The sequence below is a fragment of the Sinocyclocheilus rhinocerous genome, unplaced genomic scaffold, assembly GCF_001515625.1.
Source record: "Sinocyclocheilus rhinocerous isolate Xijiao unplaced genomic scaffold, SAMN03320098_v1.1 scaffold1590, whole genome shotgun sequence".
In the NCBI taxonomy this organism is placed as follows: Eukaryota; Metazoa; Chordata; class Actinopteri; order Cypriniformes; family Cyprinidae; genus Sinocyclocheilus; species Sinocyclocheilus rhinocerous.
The window spans coordinates 347,934-365,792 of record NW_015651328.1 but is presented as its reverse complement, the minus strand read 5'-3'; the positions used below and the strand labels follow the sequence as shown (position 1 = coordinate 365,792).

At 37.3% G+C, this 17,859-nt stretch overlaps 1 protein-coding gene across 1 annotated transcript in view; it reads right to left on the bottom strand.

The window, feature by feature from the left end:
- Positions 1–17,859, bottom strand: part of LOC107712761 (adhesion G protein-coupled receptor B2-like) — a 135,432-nt gene that overhangs the window by 105,212 nt on the left and 12,361 nt on the right. The window contains exons 2-6 of the mRNA XM_016518099.1: positions 16,039–16,147; positions 15,756–15,902; positions 12,182–12,257; positions 9,853–9,955; positions 5,240–5,283 (exon numbers count right to left, since the gene is read on the bottom strand). Of these exons, the coding sequence (XP_016373585.1) occupies positions 5,240–5,283; positions 9,853–9,955; positions 12,182–12,257; positions 15,756–15,902; positions 16,039–16,147 (479 nt within the window). The remainder of the gene's footprint in view (positions 1–5,239; positions 5,284–9,852; positions 9,956–12,181; positions 12,258–15,755; positions 15,903–16,038; positions 16,148–17,859) is intronic.

The following is a 17,859-nucleotide window of genomic DNA, read 5'->3' as shown; positions in this document are numbered from 1 at the left end:
TCAGATGGTTAAGATACATGAACATTAACGTCTCGCTGGACGACCGTTGATAAGGTGTAAACCATTAAAATTTGAAATCAGTTCTAATCATGTTGACTTCGAATTTTCAGATTCGAGTCCTTTCAAACCCTGACTGAATTAATAATAATTAATTCCCTAAAATTAAGTAATCAAACATTACACCCTGTTTGGACATTGTTCGCCGGAGATCGACTACGCCCGTTCACTGGACTACTCTTGTGTCTTGCTCTCAATATACCTCTTTGCCATTGTCTGAACCTCGCCTGTTTTGACCACGTCTTTAAATAAAGCTTTGCAAATGGATCTGCTCGCTTCACGTCTCTGTCGCACCGTAACAATTACAATGATTTCTGAAGGATCATGTGACAGTGAAGACTGAAGTAATGATGCTAAAAATTCAGCTTTACATCACAGAAATAATTTACATGTAAAAATATATTTTATATAATATATTTAATGTTAAAATTGTATTTAAAACAGTAATGATGTTTCAGAATACAATGGGTTTTAATCAAATAAATGCACCCTGAGTAAGCACAAGACATTTTTTTCAAATTTGTGTGTGTGTGTGTGTGTGTGTGTGTGTTTGGGGACACATGCTCCTCATCTCATGTGAAGAGTTAAAAGCTCTGTCCTTTTCATGGGGAGCAACCAAAGGCTTTCTACAGCACTGAAAATGGCACCATAACCTGCTGGCAATTAACAAGCAGCACAGCTGATAAAGAGAGAGACAGAGAGAAAGAGGGACTGGAAGAAAGAGAGAGAAAGAAAGAACAACAAAGAGGAACAGCGATATAAAAAGAGAGTGGACCAGACTGATTCAACAGATGAAACAGGATGGGGAACACGGCAAATAAAGGCAAAATTGCCACAAAGTGAAGAAGAACTTCAAGGCCACAGGGAAGAGAAATGGAGGAAAGGAGAGCCGAGGGAGGGAGATCAGGGGGAGGCAAGGCAGCTGGAAGGAAAGGTGGCATTAAGATGAAAGAAAGCATGCAGAGATCAGTTCCACTTCAAACGAAGGTCAGGAAGCAAAACAGTAAGAAGGGTAATTTAGAGACAGAGAGAATATGGACAGTGAAAGGCAATTGAGAGAGGAAAAACTTGGTGTGAAAATGTGTTTGAGTTTGTTAACATGTCAGCCTATTTTATTACACATCTCTCTGGAATCTGTGGATTCTGAATGGTTAATATTAACATTCTGCTATCAAATATCTAGTGCAGTGACCTGTAAACTGTACATTTGACCTTTGTCCATGGCAACCAAATTCCTACACTACAACGTTTCTCATTGCTCTCTACAGTTTCTTTATTCTCACACAATACAGTAATTTTAACTTTAATATTTCAGTTACATTTATTTATACGCTTGGAACGGAGTGTATTAAGTAAAATGTGGGATAAAGTACATTCAGTTACTCATTATCACAAAATAAACCCCTTCAGGAAGATACAAGACCTGTCTGTGATGATGACCGTACATTATTCTTTTCTTTTATGCCCTCTAAGTACCATATTAGAAAATTATAATTTCATCATTAAGGAAAAAAAAGTTGAAATTTTTCTTTGGATAGCTTAATATTTGGTTATAATGACAGTAATTTCTTAATTTCTGTCACCCTGCCAGGAATGCAAGATCATGTAAAATCAAACGGTAGTTATTGATATTTTGTCTTTCTCACCTCACTCTTCTTGTCAGTCAGCTCGACTCACTAACCTCACGTGATAAATGAAATCTAAATCCTGCTGATTATCAGTGACTGTTGTTCAGCCGCGGTCAGTTAAAATAGCTATTTTAAATTGTAATAATTTTTCACAATATTACTGTTGTTACTGCATTTTGATCAAATAAATTCAGCCTTGATGATCATAGGATATTTCTTTCAACACCATTAAAGAAATCTTTCCAACTCTAAATGTACGCTCTTGAAAAGCCCATATAATCTGTAGCCACTTTCCTGTAACTGCTTACAGGTGTCAGTCAACCAACCAGAGCTAATAAAAACCATGTTTGCCCCTCTAGGCAAATGAGCAAGGACCATTTATGAACAACATCAATACCCATAAGCCCCTGTAACATCAACACGCTCTATTCACAAACATCAGCAGCACATGTCCTAACTGCATGCAGTCTGATCCTCCACATGTAAACAAATTCCACACAGATTCACTCAAAACAAATTAAGTGGTAATGAATACAGCGTGGACTGATTCTGATAGCCCTTTGCATGCATTCACACATGTCACAGCTGCACGACCACACTTCTGTGAAAGCATTACTTAGCCACTGTGCGCACATTCATATAGTTACATCCATTATGTTATCATAATCAAAAGCTTAGTGCAATGTGTTTTTTTTTTTTTTTTTTTGCCAACCATGATTAAAATGGCCCCATGGATGTTTAGATTTGGTTGGAGGGATTAAATGTGATTTAATGTAATTGTGCAAGAGTAAAGCCCAGGCAGTTGTGAGCTTTGAAAGAAAGAAAATAAAACATTAAAAAGGAAACTCTGGTAAGGTAATTCTGTACATAAAAGATAATTTATGATTACAAGCCATGCACAGTGCAACGTTCATGCAGACTTAGGATTTTTTTTCTCTCTCTGTAAGTTCTCCAGGCTCTCTGAGTTGTTTTATAAGACTTACCCTAAAAAAACTTTTGTGAATGCATAAAGGTAATAAGCTTATCATCAAAACTAGTTGTAAAGTCACCATGATTTTTTTATTTTTTTAATGAAAGAAGTCTCTTATGCTCACCAAGACTGCAATCATTTGATCAAAAATACTGAAACGGTCTAATTCTGAAATATTATTATAATTTTAAATAGCTGTTTTTTATTTGAATATTGAACATGTAATTTATTCCTGTGATGCCAAAGCTGAATTTTCCATTACTCCAGTCATCAGTGTCACACAATCCTTCAGAAATCACTATAATATGCTGATTTGGTGCTTGATATACATATTATATCAATGTGGAAAGCAGTTGTGCTGCTTAATATTTTTGTAGAAAAAGTGATACATTTTTACAGGATTCTTTGAAGAACAGAAAACTCAAAAGAACAGCATTTATTTTAAATTACTGACCCAAAACTTTTGAACAAATGCATGTCTACTTTAAGGTAAAATAATTGTTTGACTAATTGGATTTCATTATGCCAAAAACTTTCCAAAAAATAAAAAATAAAGGAAAATAATTTTGAAATTGCTATTATTATTTTCACACATATTCTCTGGGACCCTGAACATAAAACCCGTATAATCAATCTCAACAGAACATGAGGGGCAAAGTGCATGTAAAGACATGCAAATATTAAGAACAATTCTCTGCTGACACACTTCAGCAAATCATGGAAATTAAACCTGCGTCAGAGAGTGATGGTGGCTTTGAATAAATGAATTCACTGAAAAAAGAAGATTGCACAATTTTTACTTGATTATGCACAGGCAAAGTGCAATAACTACAGTGAGCTGAAAGCAATTAGACATCGTTCTATTGTGGAACAGGAAACAACAATAAAAGAGGAGGCGAGAGAAAGATGATCGTAATCTTGAAAAGTCTAATGTTGGGAATTGTTTAAATTAACAAATAATTTGCTTGATGATGAAAAAAAGAACAAACAGATCTACATTAAAAGACAAAAAAAATAAAACATAAAATAAATAAAAAAATACACCTATGAAGTCCAAAGCATGTAATTTTCTCTTCTTTACAGTACAGCATCAATCTCCTCCTTCAAGCATCTGATAATGAATAAAGGGCAATGAATGTTGCTTCAATCCACTGGATGGGCTTTAGGAGTGATTTTTTACCATGTTTGGGTTTATAATAACGATAAAAATCTCTATATCTCGCTGCTTTTTAATCACACTAGCGCATTCATCTCGGAATGATTTGGAATGTAATTTGGTGGGAGAGGTAATCAGGTTTTGCGTTGATTGACTTTACGGCCTGCAGATAGAAGGGTTTTTCTGCTTCAGTAATTACCGCCCGCCATTCTCCTGTCTAGTCAGGTCTGCCTGTTGCCGTGCCGACCACCTCCCGGTGCGTATTAATGATGCGTGAGGTGTGCTGTGCCAGTGGGGAGTTACACAAAAGGAAATACTGGCGCAGTCGAGCGCGCAAGACACACGAGATTCCAGCGTTTCCACAGGTGCTTTACGCACAGGTACATTCCGTCGGCACAGCAGACGCAGCTGCCATCAAAATCAACAAAGTTTGCAGCGTAGACAGCTTCATTGATTAAAACCGCAACGTTTTAGCATCTAGTTGGTGACCAAAGTTGCCGAAGGTCAAACTTAGCCAGCAATCTCTTCCACTCATTGTCAATGAATTACTGTAACTCGCTGTCAGTGTGAATGCATCTTCAGTGTAGACGTGTCTCTCTGCCTTGCGTCTCTCTTTGTCCTTTTCTCTCTCACCTTATTTGTGATGCTTCAAAAACTCTTTTGTATCGCTCCTCCCTGATATAAACAGACTCCGAGCGCAGATGTTTTCCGACGCAAATACAAACAGAGCGTGAACTAGAATACATGCGGCACTCTCAAAGCTCCTAAATAAACAGGCACAAAGACGCAACCAAAGCATATCAACAGACAGAATTACGTCATCATGAGCAGTCAAAATAAGAAAAAAAAAACACTTTTGTTTGACATATTTGACATTTCTTTGTACATCTAAACTGAGAGATGCTTATTACGAGTTACGCCAGTAGGGGGAGTAGTTTTGAGAACCTGAAAGCACAACTAGCTGTAGATTGTGTTTGTGATACTCATTCACTTCATAAGGCACTACGGAGTGAAACAGGAAACGGCACGTAATTTCATAACCAGAGATCCCTCAGGAAAAGCAACATTGTTTAGATTTTTGAAGACAATACGGTAATAAAGATTCTGCCGTGACGGCTGACAGGTTTTTGGATGGGATCGATTCACAAGGCAATCAGATCATGAGATTGAAGGCATTGTGTTTTGAAAACCCAAGCTCTCACTTTAACGCATGAGGTGAGAAGAATGATGCAAATTTCAGCTCATTAATTCAATTAATGCAGTGTCAAAGACTTCATCAAAGGGACTTCTGATTATTAACGAGTCTGCAAATACATGTCAAAATGCTCTCAATTGGGTTGAATAAATATAATATGAGATCTAAAATATGTTTGTGACAGTTGTCTAACAGACATTGTGCGTGTGGGGGGCTGCAGATGTGTGACTTACGGGTTTCCGTAGTCCCAGACAACACACTGAGGATCTGTTGTGCCCTGTGAGGAGAAAGAAAGAAAGAACAACAGAAAAAGTTAGGAATGACTAAAAAACAAGATAAACCAATTAGTGTTGCATTGCAGAAAATAATAACAATAAATACTGTATGCATTGCATCTGTTTCCGTATGAAGGGAGATGAAGTGATGGAGAACATATGTGAATGCTATTGATTTATTTAACAACATAATCAAATCAGGTAGCATCTGCAAACAAACAATTCTAGGCATTTATTTGAAACATATGTTTTTATAGTCTGAGACGTAACAAACTGATTGTGAAATGTTTAGCTTCAGAAAAATGTATACCATATTTCTGCCACTTGGTTTAATGATTTGTTATATAATATAAATCTATTCATATATTTTAAGTGTCAATAATTTGTCCACATTTTGGGGGCCACTTTATGTATGTGCTGAATGCAAAATTACTCTTAAATTATTAAACATTAAATTAAAACAAGTATATATTTTTAATAATTGTAATTATTAATACAAATAAAAAGTCAACATTAATAATAAATGTTTCATGAGCACTAATACACAAATACAAAACAGTTATTTTAAAGTGTAATAAAATTTTTTTGTTTTTAAAGCTGTAACCCTCCCACATTTTTTTTATAATCTTCTTTTGTGCGACAGTGGTTACTGTTCTCAAATTCTGATCACTATGTTGCACTGTATGTCAATGTAAATGTAATGTAAATGTGTTTTCCACAAAATAAATGTCTTGGTTATTTTGTCAAACATGTTAGTATAACAGTGGTATACCTACAGCTAATATTCCTTCAAATTTTGAGCGATGAAGATTAACAATATTTCGGAAAGAAAACAAGTATTTCTAGATTATTCTCTCATTTTGATCTCCAATATGTATATATATATATATATATAGAGAGAGAGAGAGAGAGAGAGGCAGAATGGAAAACAGGGCTCTCTTGAGCCCAGTGAAGACTCTAGCTGAATCATTAAAAAAAAAAAACACCAACTTATTCTTGATTCTTTTGATTCGTGAGAGTCTGGGATGATGCCCTCACTGTATGCCCAGTGTGAGGCTCTAATCAGGGTTCAGTGGTGCATGGCTGGATGAACAGCTCATTATTGATTCATCAGCGAATCAACTGGTGTAATTGACTAATCTGTCTCAGCTCAAGTTATGCCTATTATGTCTTTTTAGGAGGAGGAATCCCACATGGGATCTTATGACCTGAACAATAATCACCTCCGACCTTCAGGAGTCTAACAGACTCCCACTAGGGCTGCCAGAATCAGAGGGAAATTATATCTTGTTATATAGTCTCAGTGAGGTGGTATACTTCCAATGAAAATGGATTCAGCGCGATACAGACACTATACAGGATTTTTAAACATGTCATTGCCCCCAAGTGGTTAAACAATGGCACATACTGGATTGGATCAAATGACTGAGTCACATTTTGACAGAGTAAGTGTTTGAATGACAGATGGTTGACACAGTCTGCTCCACAATGGCCTGAGAGTGGTTTTCTGGACAGAATAACAGTCGGATCAGCCCAGAAACACTCACGCAGATGTTTGATCATTGTGATATGTTTGCTAAGGCCAGTTTTAAGTGTCCAGTATGGACTCATGCCATTCGATTGGCTCGAATGTACTTATCAGCACCACAGATAGATGGTTTTGGTACTCTCATTTATAATGAGAACAAATGACCGGAGCCGTTTTGTCATTGCAGGTGGTAAACAAAACCAACAAAACATGCAATTGAATACATAATTTCAATTTGACACTCAAATAACTGACAGCCGGATGCTTTGAACATCACATCAGTGATCAATAACCGGTGTAGATGCCAGTACGCCCGTATTAAGACTGATGAATGGGGAGGATCGCCAGCCAATGACACAGCTGGAGTGCACTGCCTCCATTCCCAGCAGCCTCTGGGGTTCAGGATGGCTCATGCAGGATGTTTTCAAGCAGCTGTCCACACAGAGAGGACAAGTCCCAACACACAGCCTTAGATGCCCCCCTCCGTGTCCCAAACATCTACGGCCGGGGCTCCGCTGGACAGTCTGGACACTGACCCCTGCCAAGGTCTTTCATACACAGATGGGACTCACCCAGGACTACGGCTGAGCGGGGCACGACCTAAGTACGGCGGGGGACGTGTGCATAGAAAACATTGATGAATCACATCCACTCCTGCATTTCCAAAACTCACGCCTCTACGGAGGAGATAGCAGGTAAAGGTTGCCATGACGACTAGGGGAACATCACAATGGCAGTGTTCTCGACGCAGCTGATTTCTGCACTGATGTACAATCCAATCTGCAGGTTTCGCACATTTTGCATAGATCCTTGAGGGTATATTTTTATTAACTTTTTTTCCCACATAAAATATTGAGAGCCTTTATGTGCAGTACTTTATGTCCTGTGTATTTAGGGATTAAAGATGTTCTATTCATAACAGATTATTAATAGAGGGTCATTCTAACAGAACTGTATTTCGTGTCTGATTATGTTGTTCAAATAGACTCACTGTGCTAGAAGTCTGTGCTCACTACATCTCAGGCAATTTGTCACCATGAGTGAATGTGCATTGGTTATCGGTCATAACTAGTGGTACAGTTAGAACCAAAAGGGGAAATATAAGAATATATAAGAAGACAGAGATTATGGTGAACGCATGTAACCTCAATTCTGAAGGGTTAGTTTAGACAAAAAATTTAATTTCTGAAAATATGATATGAAAATTCTGAAAATATACGAAAATATTCCTCTATTCTGCATATATACACAACCGATCAAAGCACGATATTATCGGAACGTTATCAGAATCTGCCGATAATGGCTTAAAATGTAGGCATTGGCCCAATGAGAAAAAGTATGCTGATATGCCTTGCCAATAAGACGAATTACTTGCATGTACTTAGGATGTGCTAGCGATAAGATCACGTCAGCAGTGTTGTCATTCTTGAAGCAAACTTTTGCCTGAATGATGATTAGATTCACTGTTTTGGATCATAGCATTTAATTAGAGAACGCAAGTACAGAATGACGCGTCTGGTGTGCGATAGAGTAAACAGTTACCAGCGCGTGCAGCAGCAGAAACAGCCTTCCCCGGGTCCTAATGCCCCTTCGGCGAGGCCTGTTTATTCATTTAGGGCAGGGGCAGGCAAGTTGGGGCAAGAGAGCCGCTGTCCTGCAGAGTTTAGCGCCAACCCTAATCAAACACACCTGAATAAGCTAATCAATGTCTCAGGATTACTAAGGCTATAGACAGGTGAGTTTTTTTTTCAGGGTTGGAGCTAAACTCTGCAGGACAGCGGCTCTGTAGTACCGAACTTGCCTACCCCTGATTTAGGGGGTGCCGTTGGCCTACTTGATATAAAATGAAAGTAAAATACACAAATAACACAAAGATTGTGTTTCTGATTAAATAAAGCAGTAATTGAATTCATGACAAGTACAAGTATATTTTGATTTAAATATCAGAAGCTATAGCTTACTTACAAGAATAAAAATCACAAACTTGACACTTGTAAATTAAATAATTTTATATATATAGATTTATTCATTAATGTGTGATATATTTTTCCGAACAGATTATGGAAACTTGAATACAAGGATCTCTAAAAGATTTTCAGAATTTCTACAACTCTTTTGCTTTAGACCATCTACAAATGTTAAATCTTCAGATAAAATGTTAAGGTTACCACTGCATCTGGCTGAAGGGGGAAAAATACAGTGATTGATTTATAGTTGATATATAGTTATTTTCAAAGCTTTCAGTGTACTCTCATTATAAAGCAAGTAAGTTTTTTTTTAAAACTAACCAAAATTAAAAATAATACGTTTATAATCTCTGCACAGGAGAGACTTGGTGTTTTTTTTCCAAACAAAAATATGTCGGTATCAGCATCGGTTATCGGCCAAAATGAGTTGAAAAATATTGACATATCGGATATCGGCAATATCATGCATCCCTACTTCAAAAGTTTGGGGTCTGTAAGATTTTTTATTTATTTATTTTGTTAAAGAAATGAATACCTATATTTCGCAAGGATGCATAAAATGTATCCAAAGTAAAGACCTTTAGATTGTTATAGAAATAAATTCAAATAAATGCTGTTCTTTTAAACTTACAAAAATATTAAGCAGCACAACTGTTTTCAATATTGATAATTGATCGTTTTTAAGCATCAAATTAGCATCTTAGAATGATTTGTGAAGGATCATGTGACACTGAAGACTGGAGTAATGGCTGCTTAAAATTCAGCTTTGCCATCACAGGAATAAATTATATTTTAGAATATATTAAAATAGAAAACATTTATTTTAAATTGTATTAATATTTCACAATATTACTGTTTTTACTGCATTTTGATGCATTTGAAGAGACTTTCAAAAAAAAAGTTTAACAACCCAAAAACTTTTGAACGGTATTGTACAGGAAAATAAAACTGTTTCAGCTAGTGATTTAGTTAAGGAAAGGTACATCAAAAATATACTGTGATGTAATATGCATATTTTGTTGGAGAATTTAATATTAAAGCCTGTTAAAATATAAATACAAGTATAAAGTACTTACATTGAGCAAAGGGGCAAGTTCTACTGATACCAAGGGCTCGATGGGCTTGGGTAAAGGACGTACCGTCACTGTCAGAATCTTTGAGCTGATCACGAATGGATCTCTGGGAGGAAGAAACACAGAGCGAGTTAGATCCAAAACTGACTCCATTTAAAATCTACCAATATGTATCAATGCTGGGCAACATTCAGAATTTAAGAACTGGCACCCTTCATGATTGAACTGGCCACAGCCCACAGAATGCTCAATTAGAATTTGAATTGAAATGACAAAATCATGAAATTCAAAACTGCAATTCAAATAAATTCAACACAGTCACACAACAGAGAACATTTATTAGTTGACAAATTGTGTGACAAAACAATAACATTTAAAATGTATTCTAATTCTGCATATTTATTCACAGACACTTATACACTTTTCTCAGCTGATTAGACATATTTCTCTAAACGAAGTTCAATATTGCCAAAACAATTTACAAAAAAAGAGATTTGAATTTTTTTTTTATTACATTTGTTGTTGATTTATTAAATAAAATAGAGTAAATAATAAATAAAAAATACATAAATAAATTAAATACAAAACTCCATGGGTGGCATTTCAAATATTGGTTAGAATAATAATGTACACTTAACAGCAGTTAATTTCTTTGAATTTCATTGCATTTTAATTGTACTTCCTTAAATTCGGAATACAGTTTTGCACACTGTATGCCACCTCAATTCCAATTTGATTCAATTGAATTCTGAATGGCACACGACTCTGGCAGGTAATCCATGACAGAGCATGATACAATGGCTGAGTGCCACCGTTTGTGTGTGTGTGTGTGTGTTTTAAATCCATTGGCAGAGCTATTTTGGACCATACTGGGTAAAGCAAATCAATCTATTTTTGGTGTGTGTGAGAGTGTGTGTGTTATGGATAAAGATAAAACGTGTGTATCCGTGGGTGTTGGGTCACAAGGAGTTACATTCTGTCACAAACAAATCGGGCAGGTTAGCCCCCCCTGGGGCAGCGAACCAGAGCCATTATAAACATAAATATACTTGATTAAATTAAATTAATTGAAAAGTGTAGTATAGTAGTAGTAATCAGTGGCGGCTCGTCGGGGGAGGCACAGCTTCCTCATAATTTTGAGGTGAAAATGGGAGGAGGACGATTTAATGTTAATAAAATTAACAATTCATTTCAGCTCATGTCTCAGAATGTGTATTTTTTGTGTTACAAACATTTTCATGTTAATGTTGTTGGAAAGCGACACTTTTCTATCGCGAATGTGCCGAATCTGCTGATGTAATTACAACCGCTAATGATAGAGAAGGGTAGGGGGAGGCCGGGGGAGAGCTGAGCTCTCGTGCCTCCGTTGGTAAAAATAATCAGCCAATCACCATCGAGTATTCATGAAATTATATTATCTTGCTGTATGTATGTCGTTTTCTTTACGTTTTCTGACTAAAAGCAACAAAAAAAGCCATTTTAAAGTGGTTAAGCAAATAATAATAATAATAAAAATAATAATAATAATAAAAATAATAATAATAATAATAATTGGCAGGGATCCCAGACCAATACAATTAGTGTGCCTCCTCTATTTTAAAACCCACGAGCTGCCACTGCCAATCAGCCTAATTACACTTATCTCCTCTCTCTCAATACAGACAGGCTCTCAGTAGTGGCTACACTGAGGGCAAAGGCAACACAGTTAACCAGAATATCTGAAAATGTAGCCTCACACTTGCCCCCTTTTTTCCCCTTACATTTGAGTATTAATTTGAATAAATAAATACATTATTACATGTAAAAAAAAAATAATAAATTTGTGTCAAGCCACATCCCTTGACACAGCATCAGAATATCCATGGTAAGGATCATGGGATTAACAGGTAGTGCAGGAATAGGAGGTATTCTAGGAATAGACAGCACTGTATGTCCATTTTAGGCTGCTGTTGTAAAACTAGAACAGAAGACAGTGTGGGAGCACAATGAGCCTACAAAAGGTGGCAAACTTTACCGGATTAACCATGTTTAATCCTGTATGAAGTCATATGAACTGTTGACCTCCCATCAGAATGTAAAGGGTATGGTCAAGACCTTCAAATAAGCATCTTAGTCAAATAAGCTAATTTCTAGACAGATTAAAACAGGCTTAATGATTGTTCCACTTTTATTCTTTGGACCAATTTCGATTTTGATAATTGTCCATTGTCTCTGCCAGCTGGTGTCAATCATATGCAGAGTAACAGAATGAGTGTCCTTAAAACAGCTTTCAAAAACGTATTAATACACACAAACACATGCATTCACACACACTCTCAAAGACTGGACTTACTTTGGTGGGGGCATTATGAGGCCGAGGGTGCGGTACAGAATGGCTCCAATGACGAAATACGGTGTGTCATCTGATTCTACAGGATATAAAGGGTCACAGTGTCAAAACTTAATACTTGAAACGTCCTGAATGTCCCAGATCAAAACTCCATCAAATGAATCGAACTATCAAAAGAAAGGAAAATCTTTAAAAAGGATGAAAAAACTTAAAACATCTGAGGATGTGTTTTAAACATACATCACAACCATTTTATGATCACAATATATGCAGCTCCAGTTGAAGGAACCAAAAACACAAAGCACAATATAAAGGAAGGGTATTTAAGAAAACTCTTAGTGAGAGTCAGTACAAAGCCTGACATTTAAAAGACACCAAAAGGAGGGGATTCATAGAGATATGACCACCGATTATGTTCCCAGGCCATCTGTCCATTTCTCCCCACTGGCTCTGTAGCCCTGTTTCAGCAGCACACATCTCGGTGCTTTTCATATCATTTGGTGCCTTGCACGAGTGCCTTGCCTCCACATGAACCTCATCATCTGTTCTTTTCTGAGACACTATTTATCAAGGACCTCTTTCTTCTCCATCCCTCCACACTCTCATCCAATTCTTCTTCTCCTCGAAACGATGTAGGCACAGAGAGACTCGTCCCTGAGTAAATGCCATCATATTTCACTTATGGAGGACATGCTTTGGACACAAAGTGAAAGTGATACAGTAATAGGTGATGTAACGGGCCTAAAGTCCACATTTCATTGCTCTATTGTTCTCATGCTGCACTGGAAGTCCTCACAGCTATTCAAAGTTTATATGAGCATTTAGACCTGTTCTAAGGCACTTCAGAGGCTCTGATTTTACTGCAAATTTCATGAAGAGAAACTCAGCCAAGCATGGCTGAATCACTGTTGCAATTTTCACTGACATTATGCAATGTACGTTTTAATAATTTAGCTTGAATAGAGCTTGTTAAAATCTCAGAACACAATATGCATACTGTCTGATGCAAAAGAATACACTTGTAACGGAGTACCAGTGGATGACGTGATCTCATTAGCATATTTGAATCTCTCCAAATTTATGGTTTAGAACCTTAGAACATTTATTAAATATGTTTAACAGTTTTTTTTTTTAAGTGCCCCTATTATGCCATTTTTAAGGTTGCTAATATTTATATATAATTATTATATATTCATAATTTGTAAAAGTTTTTTTAAAAGGACTTTATAAATAAATCTAAACACTTTGTTTGTCTTAATGTTTGTTTCTGTGTTATTTTAATATAATTTACATAATATTATAGAATTTTAAATTTAATTTTGAATTTTTAAATTTTCAGTTTAATTTTAATTTTAGTTTAAGTTTTATTAATTGTGCTATGTGACTGTCACATTTTATTAGTTTTTAAATATATTTGTATTTCTTTATATTTGATCTTTTCATCTATTTTATTAGTTTTAATAATGTTAGTACTTCAACTTAAAATTATTTTATTATATTAGGCAACATTTCTCTTTTTGATCTAATTTTTATCTTTCAAATTTGATTTTTAACCGTTTATATTTTATAAGCACTGATGCTTACACATCTAACATTAATAGTGGGCAGAAACTATGCTAGCTAGCATAGATACATATAATACATATACACAGTATTTTAAAAAAAAATATTACCTGATGATATTTTTATAATTTGTTTTGTCTTTACTTTACCACAGTGAAGAAAAAGCAACAACTTTTTTTGTCATTAAAAGATCCCCTCAGACAGACACATTAAGTTTAATGGCAGTGCTATTTTGGACCATCATGCACTAAAAAATGATTCAAATTAGCCAGTTTCACAGATAATTCAATGCCCCAAATCTCGAAAAACCAACAAAACAGACTCTTCTAGCTCGGTTTGCTGTCAAAGGATGAATAAAAGGAGGCGTGTATCGTCCCTTCACTGAGAATGGGGATGTCACAGGACAAAATGACACGACTCATCCAGCAATACTGCAGTTCTATCAGACTCAGCAAATCAAATGCCAATCAGCTCCACAGCGCTTCTGCCTGCATCTTAAACTATGAGTTAATGGATGACAATCACACAACAAGCCCTGTTGGTCTGATTTGAATGGAGCCTAACTTCTATCTTCCCTCTATTCTCTGAGCTATCACTTCAACAATGCTATTTTGAGAAAGGGCCCTGATGAACCTTTCCTTCTTTCAATAGAAAACCGTTCTGGACAAAGCTCAGCCCAGGGAGCCATCTTATCTCCGCTGGCAGTTGGCAGAATGGGGAGCATGTCGAGACAGGAAGTGTTTGTTATTTCCTGCTGGGTGGTCCTCCACGGGCAGGCAGGTCTGTAATGGTTTAGCCTGAAGTTGTTGAGACACTCAACGAGACACTAGCAATAATGGTCATTTCTTTGATGTCCGTTTGTTTCTTTCTCATGTCATTCAGCACTCTCTTCAGCCTTCAAACCAGCTCTTCCATGCCCACATCCTGTGTTTTCATTCTCTCAGGCAGAATATCTTTCGAAGTCTGAGTCTGAGGACTGAGTGTCTGTCATGATGGCAGTTTAATGCTGCTCAGTATTGTACACACAGAGTTTGGTTATTTATCGCAGAATGGGAGTTCGTCTGATCAATACATGGGCATATAATTACAGGTCCTATCCTCTTGAACGAGGCAAATCAGCAATAAAATCTAAAGACAGTGGTGCTAGAGAATTTTCTCAAATCATAACATAACATAAAACATTTTACAGGTCTTATTAATACAGAAGCTGACATGGTTACAGAAAAAATTATGAGATGGGAGAAAAATTATCCTCAAAAACCACAAACAAAACTACACAAGGTAAAAGACAATATAATCCAGGTTACATAAATATGGGTGCAATCAATAAGAACATAGTCTGTGCTAACCACAATGCATTCTGTGCAGTGAATTGTTGGCTGCCAAGAGCATGAAATCATCAAAACTCAATTTAACAATTCAAACAATTTTGAAACTGTGTATGGTCACTGCTAGATGTCCAATGAAAAGTCTGTTGAGCATCACTGATTTAGGTGACTCATTCCCACATTTAAATGCAGCTGCAACGCTCAAAACTTGGCAGTGTGTACTTGTTCCAGGAGGGCTGACAAAAAAAAATAAAATCAGGAGAGTCATGAGAAAGATGTTAAAGAATGTCAAATGTGACAGGCAAGAGAGTCATATAACATGCTAGGACACCGGAGCAGTTCACATTAAGCAGCAGAACCCTGATGAGACAGTTAGACTCACTGCTGATTCCAAAGGATCTCATTAATAACCATGATGGAGCTGCACACAGAGATGCAATGCAACTCACATACTGTTACCACGAAAACAACATGATAATTGAAAACACAACCCAACCAAAAGTTTATATTTACACATTGTACATATCACATAACTAGCACTCTGCCTCTTTCTTGGATAAACAGTAAAACAGTGGCAAGATTAGAAAATGTTGCAAGCTGCAATCAAACTTGCATTACCTGCAAGATCACTATCAATCAACATGTCGGAGTGCATGCACTAACACAAGATATCCCATATCACTCACCATCAGAAGACAGGGTGAAGACTTCTTTGGGGATGAAGAGCTTGTCATCTGCAGAACGTGCCCAGTCTTTCATTCCTCTCCTCCCCTTCATGGGGAAGTTGATGTCACTGGAAACAGCCGAAACTGGTTCTCGCTGGATGGTGATTACTGACAGAACCAGAGAAAGACAGAGTCTTAAAAGTTCAAATATTAAATGCTTCACGGAAGTACCTTTAAGAGGTTTGTACTGCAGGACAACATGACATTTACTTGTGGCACTTTTGTGGATGCTATGAGAACTTACTGAGGTTGTTGGTGACGACCAGAAAGCTCTGGAATGGCTTTTGAGCATCTCCAATTAGATGAATGAAGTCTTCCACAACTCGCATCAGTAACGCAGAACCCGGAGAGACCTAAAAGGAAGTTAAATTGATCAAAACTGGCAGTGAAGATATTTATAATGCTACAAAAGGTTTCTATTTCAAATAAATGCTGTTCTTTTGAACTTTCTATTCATTAAAGAATTCTGAAAAAAATGTATCTATTTTTTCAACCAAAATTAGCACTACAACTGTTTTCAACATTGATCATAAGAAATGTTTCCTGAGCTTAAAATCAGCACATTAGAATGATGTGAAAATTTAGCTTTGTCATCACAGGAATTATATTATTAATATATATAATAAAGAAATATAATAAAGTTTATTTATACACACCGAACAAAATTATAAACGCAACACTTTTGTTTTTGCCCCCATTTTTCATGAGCTGAACTCAAAGATCTAAGACTTTTTCTATGTACACAAAAGGCCTATTTCTCTCAGCACCTGTGTTCGTTGTCCATAACATACGCCTGCCCATACCATAACCCCACCGCCACCATGGGCCACTCAATCCACAACGATGACATCAGCAAACCGCTCACCAACACGACGCCATACACGCCGTCTGCCATCTGCCATGTACAGTAAGGTTTCTATTTCAAATAAATGCTGTTCTTTTGAACTTTCTATTCATTAAAGAATTCTGAAAAAAATGTATCTATTTTTTCAACCAAAATTAGCACTACAACTGTTTTCAACATTGATCATAAGAAATGTTTCCTGAGCTTAAAATCAGCACATTAGAATGATGTGAAAATTTAGCTTTGTCATCACATGAATTATATTATTAATATATATAATAAAGAAATATAATAAAGTTTATTTATACACACCGAACAAAATTATAAACGCAACACCAACCCGTCTCGTTGGCTTCTGCGGACCATCAGCCTCGGCTATGTGATTCAGTTCGCCCAGCATCCCCCCCAGTTCAGTGGCATCCGCTTCACGACAGGTAAGGCGGCCGATGCTCCTGTCTTGCGTGCGGAAATCGCAGTCCTACTGGTGAAGGATGAGATAGAGCCGGTCCCTCCAGCCGATATGAATACAGGGTTTTACAGCCCTTACTTCATTGTACCCTAGAAAGGCGGTGGGTAACGACCAATCTTGGATCTGCGTGTCTTGAACCGGGCCCTTCGCCAGTTACCGTTTAAGATGTTGACGTAGAAACGCATCTTCGGGTGCATCCGTCCCCGAGATTGGTTTGCAGCAATCGACCTGAAGGATGCGTACTTCCATGTGTCGATCCTTCCGCACCGCAGACCATTTCTGCGGTTCGCGCTCGAAGGACAAGCATATCAGTACGAGGTCCTGCCCTCCGGGCTGTCCCTGTCACCCCGCGTCTTCACGTAAGTTGCGGAGGCAGCCCTTGTTCCCTGAGTGAACAGGGCGTTCGCATTCCCAACTACCTCAACGACCGGCTGATACTAGCTCAGTCTCAGCATCAGTTGTGTGCACACAGGGACTTGGTGCTTTCGTCTCAGTGATCAGCCGTAAAACAGTGATTCTGTCCCTTACATATTATTGGTGGAGTTCCCTTTAAAATCTTAAATGATTCCCTTTGAGCTAAATTGACCTGTTTCCCTTACAACACTGAGGGGGCATTCGCGGATGAGTCATGTTATGACTTTCCCAGGCTGCCGAGAGGGTAGGGCTTGAGTGGAAACCTCCACCGTGTCCCGGGCCCTCAAGGTTGGATGATTGGTTTCTCGGGGTGGCTCGCGCTGGTTCTCAGCGCCCCG